The sequence below is a fragment of the Tympanuchus pallidicinctus genome, unplaced genomic scaffold (genome assembly GCF_026119805.1).
Source record: "Tympanuchus pallidicinctus isolate F22 unplaced genomic scaffold, pur_lepc_1.0 scaffold46, whole genome shotgun sequence".
Taxonomy (NCBI): domain Eukaryota; kingdom Metazoa; phylum Chordata; class Aves; order Galliformes; family Phasianidae; genus Tympanuchus; species Tympanuchus pallidicinctus.
In genome coordinates this window covers 813,725-829,796 of record NW_026294765.1, presented here as the reverse complement: position 1 = coordinate 829,796, position 16,072 = coordinate 813,725, and the positions used below count along the sequence as shown (strand labels likewise).

The 16,072-nt window shown below is 48.6% G+C and overlaps 1 protein-coding gene across 7 annotated transcripts in view; it reads left to right on the top strand.

The window, feature by feature from the left end:
• The window catches only part of DOT1L (DOT1 like histone lysine methyltransferase), a 58,667-nt gene that overhangs the window by 20,461 nt on the left and 22,134 nt on the right, over nt 1-16,072 (top strand). For 6 of the 7 annotated variants that reach the window (XR_008210941.1, XM_052702741.1, XM_052702739.1 and 3 more), the window contains exons 6-13: nt 1,236-1,330; nt 3,641-3,703; nt 9,553-9,608; nt 11,314-11,393; nt 12,177-12,245; nt 13,636-13,742; nt 14,391-14,432; nt 15,591-15,674. Coding sequence is in view for 6 of the 7 variants with exons in the window: in XM_052702741.1 (XP_052558701.1) it covers nt 1,236-1,330; nt 3,641-3,703; nt 9,553-9,608; nt 11,314-11,393; nt 12,177-12,245; nt 13,636-13,742; nt 14,391-14,432; nt 15,591-15,674 (596 nt within the window). In the remaining variant the exon portion in view is untranslated. Of the gene's footprint in view, nt 1-1,235; nt 1,331-3,640; nt 3,704-9,552; nt 9,609-11,313; nt 11,394-12,176; nt 12,246-13,635; nt 13,743-14,390; nt 14,433-15,590; nt 15,675-16,072 lie in introns of those variants that run through there. The other variant, XM_052702745.1, reaches the window with a different exon arrangement.

Sequence of the window (16,072 nt, the reverse complement as noted above, 5' to 3'; positions counted from 1 at the left end):
TGCATGTGTATAAAATGGGAAATGGGAATTGGGGGAGGGAGGAAAGGAGAAAGAAAAAAAGAAAGCCAACCAACAAAACACCCTGACAGCAGCAGAGCTCTCATTGTGCCAGCAGCGCTGTGGTGGCCAGGCCTTCAAGGCAGCAGTTCCACCCCTCCAATTAGCAGCGCTGCTTCCAGCCGGCAGCCAGCGATGCTCACGCAGCAGCGTGGCTCTGTGCAGATGGGGGATCTGCTCAGGTTTGCTCTCCTTCCCCATGTGGTCACCTGCAGGGTGATGGAGCACGATGGCGCGATGGAAATGCGTCAGACGCAGGCAGGATGTATTCTGAGTGCTTCAGCAGGTGGGGAATGGCATTGCTTTAGCACCACCAGAATGGGGGTCGCTTGTGAAGGCAGAAATCAAAGTGCTGTTTTCTCTTTTATTCCTTAAGCTGGGATGGAGGCAAGGGCATGCATTGCTCAGGTGGGTGTAGGAACAACTCAGCGCTGCTGCAGCTTGCAGTGCAGGCAGAACTGGGATGGGAAATTCATGCATTTTTCAGTGCTGGTCTGGCGCTGAAATTCTTTTTGGGTGTTGAACCTGGTCATGTGTTCTAAAGCAGCACCCTGCATTTCCTATAGGAAAATAAGCTTGTTTTGTTCTCAGGCATTGTGCTGCATTTCAGGTGAAAGCTTGTGCCCGTAGTGCTGGGCAAACGGGTTGGTCTTCAGCTCAGGAATGAGACCAACATCATTCTGGGCTGAGGTGGGAATTGTTTGTGCTGCTAATGTGTACTGGAGTACAGTCTGAGATCTGTAAGTCTGATGAAATGCTGATGAAATTGGTGTAAATCCAGCTGTTGGTGAGCCTTTGTTAGATGGTGACCACGAGCCATGTTTAACAGCAGTAGCCATTCATGTTTGTCAGTGCAAACATTGCTGTGTTGAGGCCTTGTGCTGTTATCCTAAAAGCACTGAAAAATGGAAGCATCAAAACTGTAACACCACGTTTCTTTTTCCTTCTGTGAGAGAAGTTAAATTGCAGTGCTCACTCCTCCAGGATGCAAATTCTTTTTACAGGAAGGAGGGTTCTTAGCATTTAACCTTGTAGGAAAATGGGGCTCGTTTCAGCCACGCACGATTTGAATTGCAGAGTAGATGGAACTCGTGGGACTTTCTGCATGTTTCCCGTTAATGACTCTTTGCTTTCCTCTCTTGGAACCCTCTCTCAAGTTTGTTTTCTCTCTCCTGCAGGTGTGGGTCAGGTGGTGCTTCAAGTGGCTGCAGCCACAAACTGCAAACATCACTATGGTGTGGAGAAAGCTGACATTCCAGCCAAATACGCTGAGGTCAGTGGCTTGCAGTGAGCAGTGTGCATGCTTTTGTTTCTCAGGTTAAGCCCTGGAGGGCAGCATGCCTGGGGGGAGCGTTTGTCCTTTCCTTGTGCCTGCTGAGAGCTCAGCTGTTTCTAACCATGGTGATGTAGGACTTATTCAGGAGGAGATGCAGTAGGCTTCACCTACACACCTGCACTGGTGGCTGTGAAAAGGCCCTCGTGCAGAGGGGCTGTCAGAAACCAAAGCACTACAAGCAAATCTGGGAAGGAATCGACTCGACAAACAGTTCTCAAGAGGTTTTTAAAGCTGTCTTTAAGTGCCTAAGGCACTGTTGCCCCTTTCTGGTGTCCCATAGCTGGAGTTCAGCTTGGTTGTTAAGCTGGGATGGGCTGACCAGCAAGGCTCGTGAGTGCCTTGTCTGGTTGGTAACTGTGCAGCCAGAGGAAATCTTACACCAGTGCCATAATGTGTAGGCAAGCAGGCAGTTTTCTTTCAACTTCTTTAATTCTCTGCCAATGGGGACACAAAGAGATAATCAAAGGCATTGGGATCCTGGGAGGCAAACGAGCTACAAGCAGGCAATCAAGGCTAGTCGTGCCTTACCATACCAAGTTTACTTTCTGCAGCAGACCGAACAGAAATGTACCCCTCCGTGTTGTTAAAATAAGCTGAGTCAGTCTGTGCAGGCCAGAAAATTATGCCTTACGAAGGCAAAACGAATCCTTGATCCTCCTTTAAAGTGGTGTGGGCAAAAATGCGTAAACACGGTGGTGGGGAGGATCAGACAACGATCTGAAAATCCATTTTGTTTCTCCTCCTGTGACCCAGTGGAAATTTCCAACTGGAGCATCGTGCATTCCCTGTGTGAGAGCCTCCTGGTTGCACTGGAGAGTCACTGTCTGAATTTAATAGTGAGCTTAGTGTAGAGATGAATGCTGAAGAGGGAACGTTAGGTTCTCACTTGCCATCATACCCCTTCCCATCACTGTGCAAACATAAGGCCTTAATGATAATGGTTAGCAAACAAAAAAAAAAACCAAACCAAACAAACAGAACAGAAAACACCACCCAGAAATTAAATATTAGTATTAACTTGTGGGCTGCCTTCTGTTGCAGAAGAGCACCAATATTTCATAGGTTTATGGGACGAACAAATTGTGCAGCACTGTTCTGCTGGTTGCAGCTGAGCAGCTGCTGCCTGCATGCTGTGTTCTCCCCAGCTCTGATAGACACTTGTGCAAGAGATTGCATTAAGTTTCTAGCTCAGATTGGCTGTGGCAGCACATCTCTGGCTGCTTTGGTAAGGAAAGGATGCAGATGGCTTTGAATACCTTCAGCTAAATAGGAAGAGTCTCATGGATTTGATTTAGTGAAGCTGCCCTTGAAAAATCAAAGTTCAAAATACATCCAGCACATGAAAATACTTCTGGCTTTGGTGTGTTGTCCCACACAGCTTAGGGGGGCTCAAGAAACAAAGAGTTTCAGCACACATCTGCTGCACACACTGCTGCACTGATGGATATCAGCACATCTCAGATGTTGGTAGTCAGAGCTCTCTCCTGTATTTCCTCACATTGCTGCCTCCAAATTTGGGCCCTTCATTTCTGGAGTCAAATTCTGGAAATACAGGAGGTTTTTTGAATCTTCTGAGACACTTGAGTTTAATTTTCACACCCGGTGTGCAGGTGGACCCTCACTGCCATCTTGACACGTTGTTCTTTTTTTTTATTTAATTTTTTTGTTAATTTCTCCTGTAGTTGGGCAGTAGAAGACTGGTGCCAGCTGTATGGCTGGCTCACACAGCCTTCCATCCCCTGCAGCCCCAGTCTGGGTGCAGCTGGAAGCACTCCTTGTTGCTCTGGCACATTGGTGCTCCCTCCGCTCACTGTTGCAGTTGCTCTGCATGCTACTTTCTGCTGCTTCACCCCAGCTGACCCGTCTAAGCTTTGCTATCTGGGCTCAGATTGGATGCATTCAGTGCCTCCTGCTCTGTGGGATTATGCACCACAACACAGCAGCTACTTAAGGTTGTGCCATTTTTAGTGGTAAGCAGCGTCAGCTCAGTTTGCATTGCTTATAACATGTAATTTTGCTGAGAAGGGTGGGGGAGAGAAGAAAATGCCAGCTTTGTCTTGATCCTGGTGCAGATCTTCTTGTTAAGAAGTGGCAGTGAATGTCTGCCTGGTATCCCTTGAGTATTAATGGGGGAAAAAATGGTGGGGAGGGGGTTATTGAGCTCTGTCAGAGCTTCTCTGCTTTCACTGCTGTCTCGCTGCACCAAGATGTCCTAACAGGTGGTTTTGTGTCTCTTCCCTCTTCTAGACGATGGACAGAGAGTTCAGAAAGTGGATGAAATGGTATGGGAAAAAACATGCAGAATACACAGTGAGTGCAATTCAGCTGAAAAGCGTTGTGGTCCCTGCTGATGTACAGAATTTGCAAAGCCCTCTTCAGCCCTTCAGCAGCAAAGCAGCAGCATGAGCCGTGTCTGCTTACCAGCCTTTCCTTGATCCTGAGGATGATGCTCTGTGAGATATCCTCCCGGTGGCCTCTTTCTCTCATTGATTACTTGGTGTGGTGTTATGGAAGTGCTCTCAGGGCTTTTCAGAAGTTGTTGGATGGTTTATCCTTCCAGTGCTCTGCTGGCCGTGCTGTCCAGCTGCCACGTGTCTTCTCTTTGTGGTAATGCCTTCTCTTCCCCTCACTTCCCTCATGTAGTGTGGATGTGGCAGCCCCTGCTCAGGTGTCTGAGCCCTCCTGCAAGAAACAGAGGCTGAAGCTTCATGTCCTGCAGGCAGGTGGAGGTGTGATGAGTGGGATTGGTGCTGCAGGGTTTGAAGTTCTGCATGAAGAGCAGCACTGAGATTAAGGCAGAGGATCTCAGGACTGGTAACAGGGCAGTGAGTCTAGGTGGAGCTGCAGGTGGGTGCGTGGGCTCAGAAGGATGGCAAGCAGTTAGCTGTCCCCCAGAAAGGGTCGGGGTGAGATGCTCCATGCGTGGAACCTAGACCAGGAGCAGATGGGGGCATCACAGGCACCTGTCTGTCTTGGGCTGGGGGCATGTGATCCAGAAGCTTTCCACTTCTGAGATGTCTTTTTCACTCCAGAATAACACTTCTAAGCTTTGCAGGTCCATAGGCTGCTTGGTGTCATTCCCACCCCTTTTCTTTTTCTTTCCTTCTCGTCATTAAGGAGCTGCTCTCCAGCTAATCGCCTGCCTGTGGGGAAATCTCTGTAGTCACAGCACAGCAGCAGCCCACTGGGAGCTCTTAAAATACAGTGTTGGTGCTTCTCTGCCTCTTCCTCATGTTCAGGAAAGAGGATGGATGGGTCAGGGCTGTTCCCTCGTTGCCCAGAGACATAAGGATGCTCTTTTTGCTCAGAGGCTGCACATTTTTGGGGAACTTCTCCTTTTTTCCTTTCAGCAGAGCCATTGCTGCGTTACTGCAGTGGTTTGAACCACACAACACTCCTCATTTCAGCAGCGTGGGATCAAACGAAATGGCAGATCATTGCAGCAAGCCAATCTCAATCTTCCGGGGCTCTGCTGCAGCCCTGAGCCCTTTCTATGGGTCTGACAAGAGATGAAGGATGCTCTCCCACTAGGAATTGGGCTGAGAAGGTGACAGTGCCACCTCTGTGCACTTTCTCCCTGACATGCCTTGGCTGGGTAGCATGGGCCCCTCCAGCAATGTGCTGGGTTTGCTGTGGGGCTGCTTTGTAGCAGCATTGATATTGAGCTGCTAACTCTTTCCTGCTGTGGAAACACTGCGAATGCTTCGCTCTTCGTGAAGTGGCCATATGGCATTTTTCCATTGTGTCACCCAGCTGGCATCACATGAAAGGAGCTGTTAGTGGAGATACTCTGCTATGAGCTGCGCGATTTAAAGAATAGGGGAAGAACTTGGAATAAATATTGGAAGCATATTGGTTGCCTTAGGCAGCAAGCATTTCCATATTGCTCATTCCAAGCGACGGAATCCAGTGCTATATGGAAACAAAGCTCCTCGCTTTTGCTAGATTTTATAACTTTGCTTTCTGAAGAAGTATTCAGAATAAAATTTCTCCTTGTTTCCGTTGTGCATTCTGCTTTTCTGGAAAATGAGGTCCCAAAATTCCATCTGCTGGGTTGTGGAACAGCCTGCAATCAGCTGAGCTTCACCTGGGGGTTCTGCCCTGATGTTTTAGGCAGTCGTGAGAGCTTCCATTGCGTTTTGTCCACAGCGGTAAACAAATGGCAGAAGAAAATCTCTTTGGAGTGGGTGATCATTGCAGCTCCCCAACTGCATTCTGCATTCTGGAGTGGGAGAAGGATTGCTCAGCGTATGCTGACATGGGGCATCTCCTACCTCCAGCCTGTGTGGGTCATCCTGTCTCACTAAGCTGTTTCTAAATGGGCTGAGTTTCATTTTAAGACAGGCTGCTCAGTCTCATGATTCTAACTGACTGGGGAAAGAAAATCATTGTAGTAACTTTCAGGTAGGATTCCTTCTCAGCATTTTATATTCAGTTGAAACGTTTCACCTTGCTTTAATTATTTGCATCCTTATGCCTTTATCGTTCAGTTTCAGTTGCTCCAATGCTTCCCTGACGTCTGATTCTCAACCAGTGAGGGTTAATGAATACTCTTTGCTGTTCCCCTCTGTTGTACGGAGAGAGAATCCATTATAGCTCTGTGCATTATGCCAGTGTCCCATTTCCTTTCAGCTCCTCTTATCTGCTCATTTCTCTGCCCACTGCACTCAGAAGTTTCCAAGATCAGCTTCTCCCCATTCTTTTAAAGCAAACTGTTACACAAAGGGAACTGGAGACATTTCTGAGGTGATGAGGTCTGGGTAATTCAGAGGGCCTTGGGGGATCTCTGCATGTGTGCAGCCACCACATTAAAAAGCAGCATTGCAGTCAAGAGATGGTTGGGTTTTCATGGTTTCTAGCTGTAAATATCCTCATGTAGATCCAAGTCACAGCCATCACCAGGCACGTGGGGCACCGCCTGCAGAAAGTCATCTGCCCTTGAAGTAACATTCGGTGCCCCTGTGCTGCTTTGCTGAGGCCATTCAGCAGAGCAGGAGGAGGAGGTGGCTGAATTACAGAGTGGCTCAGCTTGGAGGGACCTTACAGATCATCCATTCCACCTGCTGCCATTGGCTGCCCAGTGCCCCGTGCAGCCTGGTCTCCATTCTGAGCTTCAGCACTGATTTGTGCAGGAGGAGCATCGCTGCTCCGCGCCTGATTGCAGCTGCTGCTTTGGAGCAGTGACTGGCATCACTGTGCATAAAAATCCCATTGCTCAACAGTGAGAAGGAGGCAGGAGAGCTGCATGTCCCAGATATTTTTGAATGCCCTATTTCAGCGGGAAACGCAATGTTTTGGTATTCAAAAGGGCCTCCAAACATCCCCTGTGGCTTTGAAATGATGCCACGTTTCAGAGGTTTGGATCCATGCCTCCAGTTATTTTTGAAAAGAACAGGAACCTAAAAATATCCGTGTGTACTTTACCAGGCAGAATGGACTGTGTTGGTTTTTTCTGAGCCAAGTGTTTGCATGGAGGCTGCTGGAATGAGGAGAGCTGCGTGCGAATTTATGGCTCTGGTGTGTGCAGGGTGAGAACAAAGCCTTCCTCCGAGCAGTCGGAGGACAAGCTGAGCTGGAATGGAGCTCTGAAGGCTGTCTGGTCCCACTCCTTGCATTGAGGAGGGACACCCACAGCTCCTCCGGGTGCTCAGAACCCATCTGCTGGCCTCGGGTCCTTGTGGGGATGGGGCACTCATTGCTTCTTTGGGCAACCTGTTCAGAGGAAGGTGGGCTCAGCCTTCCTGAGCTGCTCTGCTCCGTGTGCTGGACACTGCTAAGCGTGCTCTGTGCTCTCCATGGAGCAGAGCTACCCATTGCAAGAACCTGAATATCAACCTGTTCTGCCTTCCAAGTTTAGAAGCAGTGCTGGCTGGCAGCTCTCTGAAGCGGATTTCAGCAGCTAATTATCCTTTTAGGTAAAGCACATCTCCTGCATTGTCTAATCAGATGAAAATATCTGCATTACAGATGGTCCCTTCCATTCATTATTTACTAAGCAGATTATGTTTCTCAGGGAGAGGAGGAGCGCAGTGGGGGTTGGGACACTGGGGGGATGAGATTGAGTGCATCCCTGTGCAGGGATCCCTTATGTCAGCATCACTGCTGCTGCACCCGGGCAGGAGTGGCATTGCTCTCCCCCTTGTTGTTTTGCTCTCAGAATTAATGTTAGCCATGGACTGAGCGTGAATTCAGGGGGAATTTCATTGGATTCCTGATGTTGGCTTTCCTTAAGCCGTCCTTTGGCTCTGTTGACCCTGTTGCTCCCCAGTACAGCGGGTAAAAAAGAGGGTGGTCAGAAATAGCCCAGCCAGGTTGCTTGTACACTGTTTAGAATGCAGCTGACTGACCCAGGAATCGCTGTCTGCCACCCAGAGGGGAAAAACAAGCCGTTTTCTCCCAACCACAGGGGACCATCTGGTTATTTCAGTACTTTAATTCTCCTGGTGAGATTTTTCCCTCAACTGTTGGCGAAGTGGGAGCGAGGGTGGCATTACAGCACCAAGATGGAAGGGTTTAAGCAGTGCTGTGCTTTGTTTGAATGTCAACATGTCTGTATTGTGCAAAAGTGGACGAGGGGAGCATCTTCCATACAGAATGACAGAATTGTAGGGGTTGGAAGGGACCTCCAGAGATCATCGAGTCCAACCCCCAAGGTTCTATTGGGTGAAGGAATGGAGATTTGGGCTATGCTCATTCTTTTCCAAACCCTGTAGGTAAGACAGCATGGTGTAACTGGATCCAAGTCAGTCAGGATCCAAACAAGTTGGATTTCAAGACCTTCAGATGAACCTTCCTATTTCAGAATGGTTTTGTGTCATTCTGGTACTTTGTTCATTTGCAAGGTTATGGTTTTATCATCACACCTCGTTATTTCTGAAGTGTTTTTCTTTCTCCTGTTGGTCTGTGAAGATATTGGGAACTGACTGCATTGCATGGAGGGCAACAGTATAGAAACTGCCTTGCAAAAAGCCTTGCTCAATAAGTACAGTTACCTTGCTTGTGGGTTTTCTTTTGCTGTGTCTTGATTACTCAACCAGGATACAAAAGTAAAACAAAATTATCCCTTAGAAGAATCTAGAGATGGTCACAATCTCTAAAAAAGGCACGTAGAGCCCCAGAAGTAACGTTTCACTGCATTAGCTGAGAAAAATAACATCCTTCAGAGCTGTTCTGAGGTTGCACTGAGTGTTTGCTGGAGGTTTTGGCAACGTCTGGCAGCACTTGGCTGGGTTGGATCTCTCTGAGCTCAGTCTCCAACGTGTGCTTTGTTCTTATTGCAGCAGGGATATCAAGAAGTGCATCGCCCCCTGGGCAGGCGTGGTGCTGTAGGTGGTCCTTGTGCTTTAAAACCTTGTTCCATCCATCTGCTGGGTGGTGCAGACTGACTTTGGGTTATTGTCACCCGTTGTTTTCAGCTGGTTCGGGCACGCTGGGCTCTGTGCTGAGTTCCTGCTCCCTTCCCAAGGCCACTCACTGCGTGCTCCTCTTGGCCCCGCGGCGCAGCGCCTCTGCCATCATTTCTGTGGCTGTGGGTGAGGTCAGGCTGCTCTGCTGCAAGGGAAGGCTGCAGGGAAGGCACCCAGCTCTGCTGCTGTGGGTCTGCTGGCTCAGCTGTGGAGGCTTGGAGAGAGCTCGATGCTGTGGTGCCACGTGGCTGTCACTCAGCTGGAATTGGAGCTGGCAAGCAAAGCGCTCGTGCCTTTCCAAACAAAGGAGTAGGTGCAGAAGAAGGATGCTCAGCAGTCACCGGTGCTGCTGGGATGTTTGTGAGCTTGTGACACATCCATCATCTTCCTGCCCTTCACAGGGTGCCGTTAATTCATTGTATTACTGCCTCTTCTCTCCCTCTCTTACCTTCCTCCTCCAAGCTGCCTTCATCTCGTGGCACCACACAGCAGCATGGCCCTGAGATTCCCTTCTTACATCCAAACACTGTGCAGAAAAGCTGTGGGGGTTCCCCTGTGTTCCATCAGGGAGGTGTGCTGGGCCTCAGAGACCCTTCCCCACTCCCCCATCGGAGGGTGGGAGCAGAGGGGGGGTCCTGCAGTGGGGTCACTGGGCTGAGGCTGCAGAAAGGGAAGGGACTCACGGAAAGGAGCAGCATTAACTTACTGATCTGTGTGGTTTTTGTGTTTCTTGTCTCTTTTCTTATCTTTAAGCTGGAAAGAGGTGACTTCCTCTCAGAAGAATGGAGAGAGAGAATTGCAAACACAAGGTACAGTACAGCCATTGAATGAATGCTGCTTTATGAACTGAGTGCTTGGGAGGCTGTATGATGGAAATTGGGAGGCTGGCCAGCTTCTCTATAGAATTTCCGTAGCAAATACCAAAAGCTGATCTGCCAGCCCTTGCATTGGCCTCTTCAGATCCTGTTTTCTGTTGAGAGGAATGGCTTTAAATGCATGTCCTGGGATACACACCCAGGGGCGTATCCAAGATAAATTCTAGCTGTACAACTCAGAAGAGACCCCTGCTTGTTCTGCCTTTCCTTCTCACTTGTCTCAGGGGTCACCGTGGCTGCGAGTTCCTGCAGCCAGGCTCAATTCCCATGTTAAAACATAACACAGCGAAAGAGCAAATGAATCAATTCCAGCTCAAATTGGGGATTCATTCAAACTCATTATCTCGAACGTTTCTTCCTGTGGAGATCTGTGGAGGGTTGCATCCATCACAGTGCTGTAAGTGTGCTCCATCACAGTGTGCCTCCACCAAGCTTCAGGAGCTGCCGTTAACAGGGCAGCACTCAGTGCCAGGTCCCCTCCTGGGGCTGCAGAGCTCTGCTGTGCCAGAAGGAGCACTAAGAAACACACGAGGCCACTTCTCCTTTTCCCTTTTCTTTCCTGGATGTTTTCTGGTCCCATTAACGTGCCTGGCTGTGCTGCGAGGCCTCTTTTCTGGCACGTGTTGGGAAGGAGCAGGAAGAAACCCTCGTGAGCCTCACTTGCCAGGCAGGGCTTCCCAAATTTCCCGCAGCAAGGAGCAACAAGCCTTTCACTTTATTTTTTTTTTAGCACATATTTCTTCTTTCCCTTTTTTTTTTTTAATCTGTGGTTTTTAATAACTTTGGCTGCTGCTCACAGACACATTGTCCTCACTGAGCACGTCTCATGCATAGAGGCACGAGGAGGGGAGTTTGCAAGCAGCCTTCTTGCAAGGGAATCGGTTCTTTGTGCTGCAGCCATGTGCCAGCACTGCACGCAGTGTGTACGTGCAGGGTGCTGGTAGGGAGCAGCACAAAGACATGTGGACACAGCCCCAGAAATGATGTTTTCTTTTCTTTTTGGATCCTTAATGTGTTCTGCTTCTTTCCCAATACGTGCGAGTGCTGCGTTCCCGTGTGAGCAGTGCTTTCAAGATCACTCCCCCTCCCCTGCATTTCCTACCCCAGGCAGAAATGCAGCTCTTCAGTTGGGATCAGCGTGCAGTGCAGGGTTTAGGGCAGTGAAAACACTGGGAGGTGCAAACCTTTCCTCCTAGGGGCAGAAGAGCAGCTGTGTTGTGCTTTAAATGTGAACAAGGAATGGGATGAGCCGTGCATGTGTGAGGATTGTTTCCTGTGTGTGGTGAGCGTGGTCTCAGTCGTCATGTTGATGTTTGCTCGCATCATGGGAGAGGAGTGAAAATATTTTGCACATTGTCTCTGCGCTGAAACTTGCTGATGTAATGAATAAGACGCGGTGCAAAGCCAGCTGTGTGCTGGGAGGAGCTGTCAGAGCAGGCTGCCCTCCTCGTTTTAAATGTAATTATCTGGGCAATGCTGTGGGTTATGGGCTGCTTTGTGTGGCAGTGCCAGGAGCAAACTCTTTGTTCTTTGGGTTCATAGGGGCTTGAATGCTTAGAGCTGGCGTGGGGCTGGTGGTGTGGGTGTGCTTGGTGCCACACACCCGTCCCCATTTATTAACTCCACCGTTATCTTGCAGTGTTATTTTTGTGAATAATTTTGCCTTTGGTCCTGAGGTGGATCACCAACTGAAGGAGCGATTTGCCAACATGAAGGAAGGTAACCAGTCCAACTCCCCACCTTTTTGATGACTGCCAGGTTGGTGGCTTTCCTTCTGAGCCGCGCAGAGAAGTGGCTGCACCGCTGTGGGGACTCCTGCAGCTCTATTCTTCTGTACAAACACAAGCCAGAAATCCATGTGATCACTTAAAATCACATCATGGCTTCTGGGTTGGAGAGGAGCTCGAGGAGCCTCCCAGCCAGGCGATGTCTTGGGAAGGACTCTGCACATTAAGCCTTCCTGCAGAGCTTTTGGGAGCCTTGCTGACATGCTCTGGGGTTCCCACGCTGGGACACTTAGTGGTGGGGACACCCAGCTGTGGGCACTGCAGAGCTTCCTTCCCACTGTGGGGGCTGTGTGCAGCTTCCCTCGTTGCATGCTGAATTCAATTAGCGGGTTCTCCCATTTAAAACTGTCACACTGGGTACTAATTAGTTAACTAATTAGTGTTAAAATGGGGACGCAGTCACAGGTGATGTCTTGTATGCTCCACGAGGAGCAGCCCTGATGTCACCCGAGGTGCTCTGGGGGCTTCTTCTTCCCTTGTAACCACTTGGATAATCACAGTTCTGATGGGTGATGGCAGAAGATGGAAAAATAAGAAATTCTGGGGGGAAAAAAAGCAAATCAAGTGTGGAATGAACAGAGAAGTGGTGGCTTCCAGAGGACAGCTCTGTGCCAAAATGAATAATGCGTATTTTGGGCTCTGCGAGGTTGTGCTTCATAACTGGTCATTTCTAAAGGAAACTGGAAACTGATTTGCTGTTTTCTCTCTTTTCCAGGTGGGAGAATTGTGTCCTCAAAACCTTTTGCACCTCTGAATTTCAGAATTAACAGTCGAAACTTGAGTGGTACGGTTGCCCTTTTTCTTGCTGCTGTTCACGTTAGGCTGCAGTCTCACACAACCACATCTTTTGTTGCTCTTCATTAAGAGTCATTAAGAAGGAAAGTTGTGTTACTGTAGCACACATAGCAAAGGGAAATGCCTCTTAAATCACTCAAACAAAAAGCAGACAAGGTAAATCCCAGCACCTGTGGTGTAAGAAGCACTGATGCTGATGTGCTCAGCTGCTGAGTGCTTCGACCTCAGTGCTGCAAGCAGGTCGAGCAGCCCCATCCCATCCACACCCATTGCTGTCTCTGTCTTACTGTTGTTTTTCCTTTCTTTCCACCTGAGCACAGCAGACGTGCTGTTTGCCAATGTTATCCTCTGCAAGCGTGCAAACTGCAGTTGGATGAGGTTTGGGGGTTGCTCAGTGCTGTGCTGTTGGTTTTGCTTCTGGCCTTCTTTCGGTTTTTATTGTTGAAAGCTATGGAAGCAGTGGGATGATCCAACGTGCGCCTTCTGTGTCCAGAGTAAAACATTCCTTGGGTTTAAAAAGCACTTCGTGCCCCTCCTTGTGCAGTGTGACAAAGTAACATCCCGAGCTGCAGAGCTCTGCCTCTGTTTTCTTTTTGGCAACTGCTTTTGGTTAGCTGCTTTTCAAGAACGGCCATTTGCAGGATGCCATTCAGGTGCTGGACTGAAATAGTGCCATTGTGAGTTATTTTTACTGAACTGCTGTGTCTGGAGCACTGGGCAGACAAAACTGCCATTTTCTTTCTTGATGCTGTTTTCCATGGCATCCAGAGCTGCATTAACCATTAAATGCTGGCTGCTGGCTGCCTCAGCTCCCTCTGTGCTGGGTTTGGCAGTCTGTGGTCATTAAAAATAGCAGAGAGGAGGCAGAGTGGCCAATGTGCTCTTTTATTCCCCTTTAAAAGCTGGGATCCCAGCTACCAGTTGGTCCCCACCTTCCACAGCACTGCAGTTCTGTGTATTCCAGCTGCTGTGTCGTGCTGATACAGAAGTGATGGAGGAGTAGCTGATGGAGCTTTGGCTGGGAGGGGGTTGGTGCCCCTGCGCCTGGCTGCTGCTTTGCCTTCAAGGATGAGCAGTGAAACAGTGTAAAAAACACAGTGGAAAGCATAAAGCTTGAAGACAGAGGCAGCCTCCATACTCAGTGGCTCTGGAAATATTCGGGCACGTCCCAGACCTCTTAATTCTAGGGAACAAAACAAACATGGGTGAGAAAGCAAATGTCAAACTGGTTTGTCCTCAATCTGAATACAGTGCCATTTACATGGGTTGGATTAATGGTGTTCTGTAAGCAGTCCAAGACACAGGGTAGAGCTTCAGAATTTCCTAGGTTTTCTGCTGGGTGCATGCAATGAGTGAATAACTTGCCTTTCTTCCCGCAGATATTGGCACTATAATGAGAGTCGTGGAGCTGTCACCACTGAAAGGCTCTGTGTCGTGGACTGGGAAGCCAGTCTCTTACTACCTGCATACTATTGACCGAACCATAGTGAGTATCACTGCAGGCTGGGGCTCTGCCTGCTGCCCCTGCACAGAGCAAAGTGTCAGCATCACACAGCGCTGCAGCACGCTGCTCCTCGGCAGTCCTTCTCCATTCTGATTGCTCTATGGGCTCTGTAGGACTGAGCAGAGCTCAGTGGCAGTGCTGATGCATCCACTGTTCTTCTCTTCCACTGGTCTGGTGGTTGGCGACCCTGCATATAGCAGGGGGGTTGAACCTAGAGGGTCATCGTGGTCCTTTCCAACCCATTCTATGATTAATTAAAGAAAACAAAAACAACTCTGTAGAAGCACCAACTTACCAGTGCTTCTTGCTGTAGGAAAGTAAGATATTTTCTAAGCCTGCTTCAGTCTGATAGTGCTTTTGGGAGAGGATATGCCATAGTGTGGGTGAATACTTGGGTGAAGTGAAGGAGCTTTGCTGCACACAGCCTTCTGCTGAGTGCAGGTAGGTCTCACAAAGCTTCAAGCTGAGGATGGGCCGTGGGGAGCTGATAGAGCCTTGTTGGGTTTTGTCCTGCCCGTGTCCTTTACTGGGGGAGAAGCAGTCAGAATTTCTGCATGTATCTTAAATTAATGTTTATTCTTATGTGTTCTTCAGTCTTGACTTACAAAATTATCATCTTTGTGTTTGCAGCTTGAAAACTATTTTTCTAGTCTCAAAAATCCAAAACTCAGGGTAAGTCTCAGCTGTTTTCTGTAGAAAATTCAGAGTAATGGGGAAGCCAGCAGGAGGGCCTTGGTCACTTCTTCAGGGTGTACAGAATGGGCAGAAAATTAAATCTTCTTGCTAAGTGAGGAACGGTGTGCACGGAGCTAATTGAAGTGAAGCATCACACACCATCGAGCCCTAATACAATCACAGTCAAGAGCTCTATAATGGCTAATTAATGGGGAGCCTCCAGGTGTTGTTCACTTGCCCTGGAGACCTACAGAGAGCTATTTGTTCATTAAAGCACCGAAGTTTTAAGGAGGAAATGATAGTTTGAATCTTTCCCAGTGCTCCTCTGCATGGAAGTGAGGAGTGCTCTGAGCTGACGCTGCTGGGACTTCCACTGGGAGCACAGAATGTGTTGGCAGTCACTGTGGTCTGTGCTGTCACACGTGGAATTAAAGTGCCAAAGGATTTTGGGGGCTCTGTTGGGCTTTATCCAGCTGAAACAACTGATGGCAGTGATGTTCCCAGTGATGGGACAAAACAAGGCCGTGAAGCTTAAAACTTGGGGAGAACATAGATTTACTTAGCAAGGCCTGCAAGCAGACTTGGGATTCGGTTATTGCAGACTGTTCAAGCTTGGGAGAAAAGACTTCTCAGAGTCGAGGGGCAAAAAGAAACTGAAAATCAGGTGGCATCCATGTGCTGTAGAACTACCTTGTTTTTAAAGGGAGGATGCCTCGATCTGCCATTTATTATAGAGCCTGGATGATACGCTGCTCAGATTGCAGAAGGTGTCTGAATCTTTATGCAAGTTTAACCTCACCTGGAAGGTACCAGAAAGACGTTATGAGCAGAGTGAAATTCCTTGTCTGTATGCCTAGCAGAAAATGAAGCTGAGAAGTTGCTGCTGTGCAGACCTGGTGAAGGTTGAATGGGGTGATGATGAATGGTTTGACTTCAAATCACATGAGATTGTTGTTGTAGTGATGTAGTGGTACAGGAAATGTTGGATGTGTGGGTAAAGTGCTTAGTAAGGGACCTTTAACTGCAGTGAGTGGTCTGGGAAGGTGGGGTGGAGTGAGGGGAGAGTTTGGGGCCAAGAGAGAAAAGGCAGGGATCTGTGTTAGAAAGGGAGGAACACAGGAACAAGTCATTGACTCTTCTAAAACGTTTGTTCAGGAGGAACAAGAGGCAGCTAGACGTCGTCAACAGCGAGAAAACAAGAGCAACACAACTACTCCAACAAAGGTTCAAGAAAACAAGGTGACTGTCCTGCAGGGGGAATGCATTCAGTGTGAACTGCTGTCACTGTTGCTGAGGAAAGGACTGAGTGACACTTGGGGATTGCCCTGATAATTCTGGGGCAAAAAAAAGGCATTGCCACATGAATGGCAGAGCTGGTTGAGCTGCCTTCAGTGCTGCTTGGAGAGCTCTTCCTTGAGTCTTGCTCAGGGTTGCTGAGTATCTTTGGCAACATTTCCTCTCTCATTCAGTTGTGTGACTCTGTTTGAAATGCAGTGTCTGTGCACAAACACGTGGATCTGTTCTGACTTTCACTGAAGTCAGTTGAAGGCTATGCAGGACTTGTATTGACTTGTGGAGTCAACAGGAGAGCAACCAGCTCTTCTTAGACAAGAGTTAAACTTGGCTTTGTGCAGCGA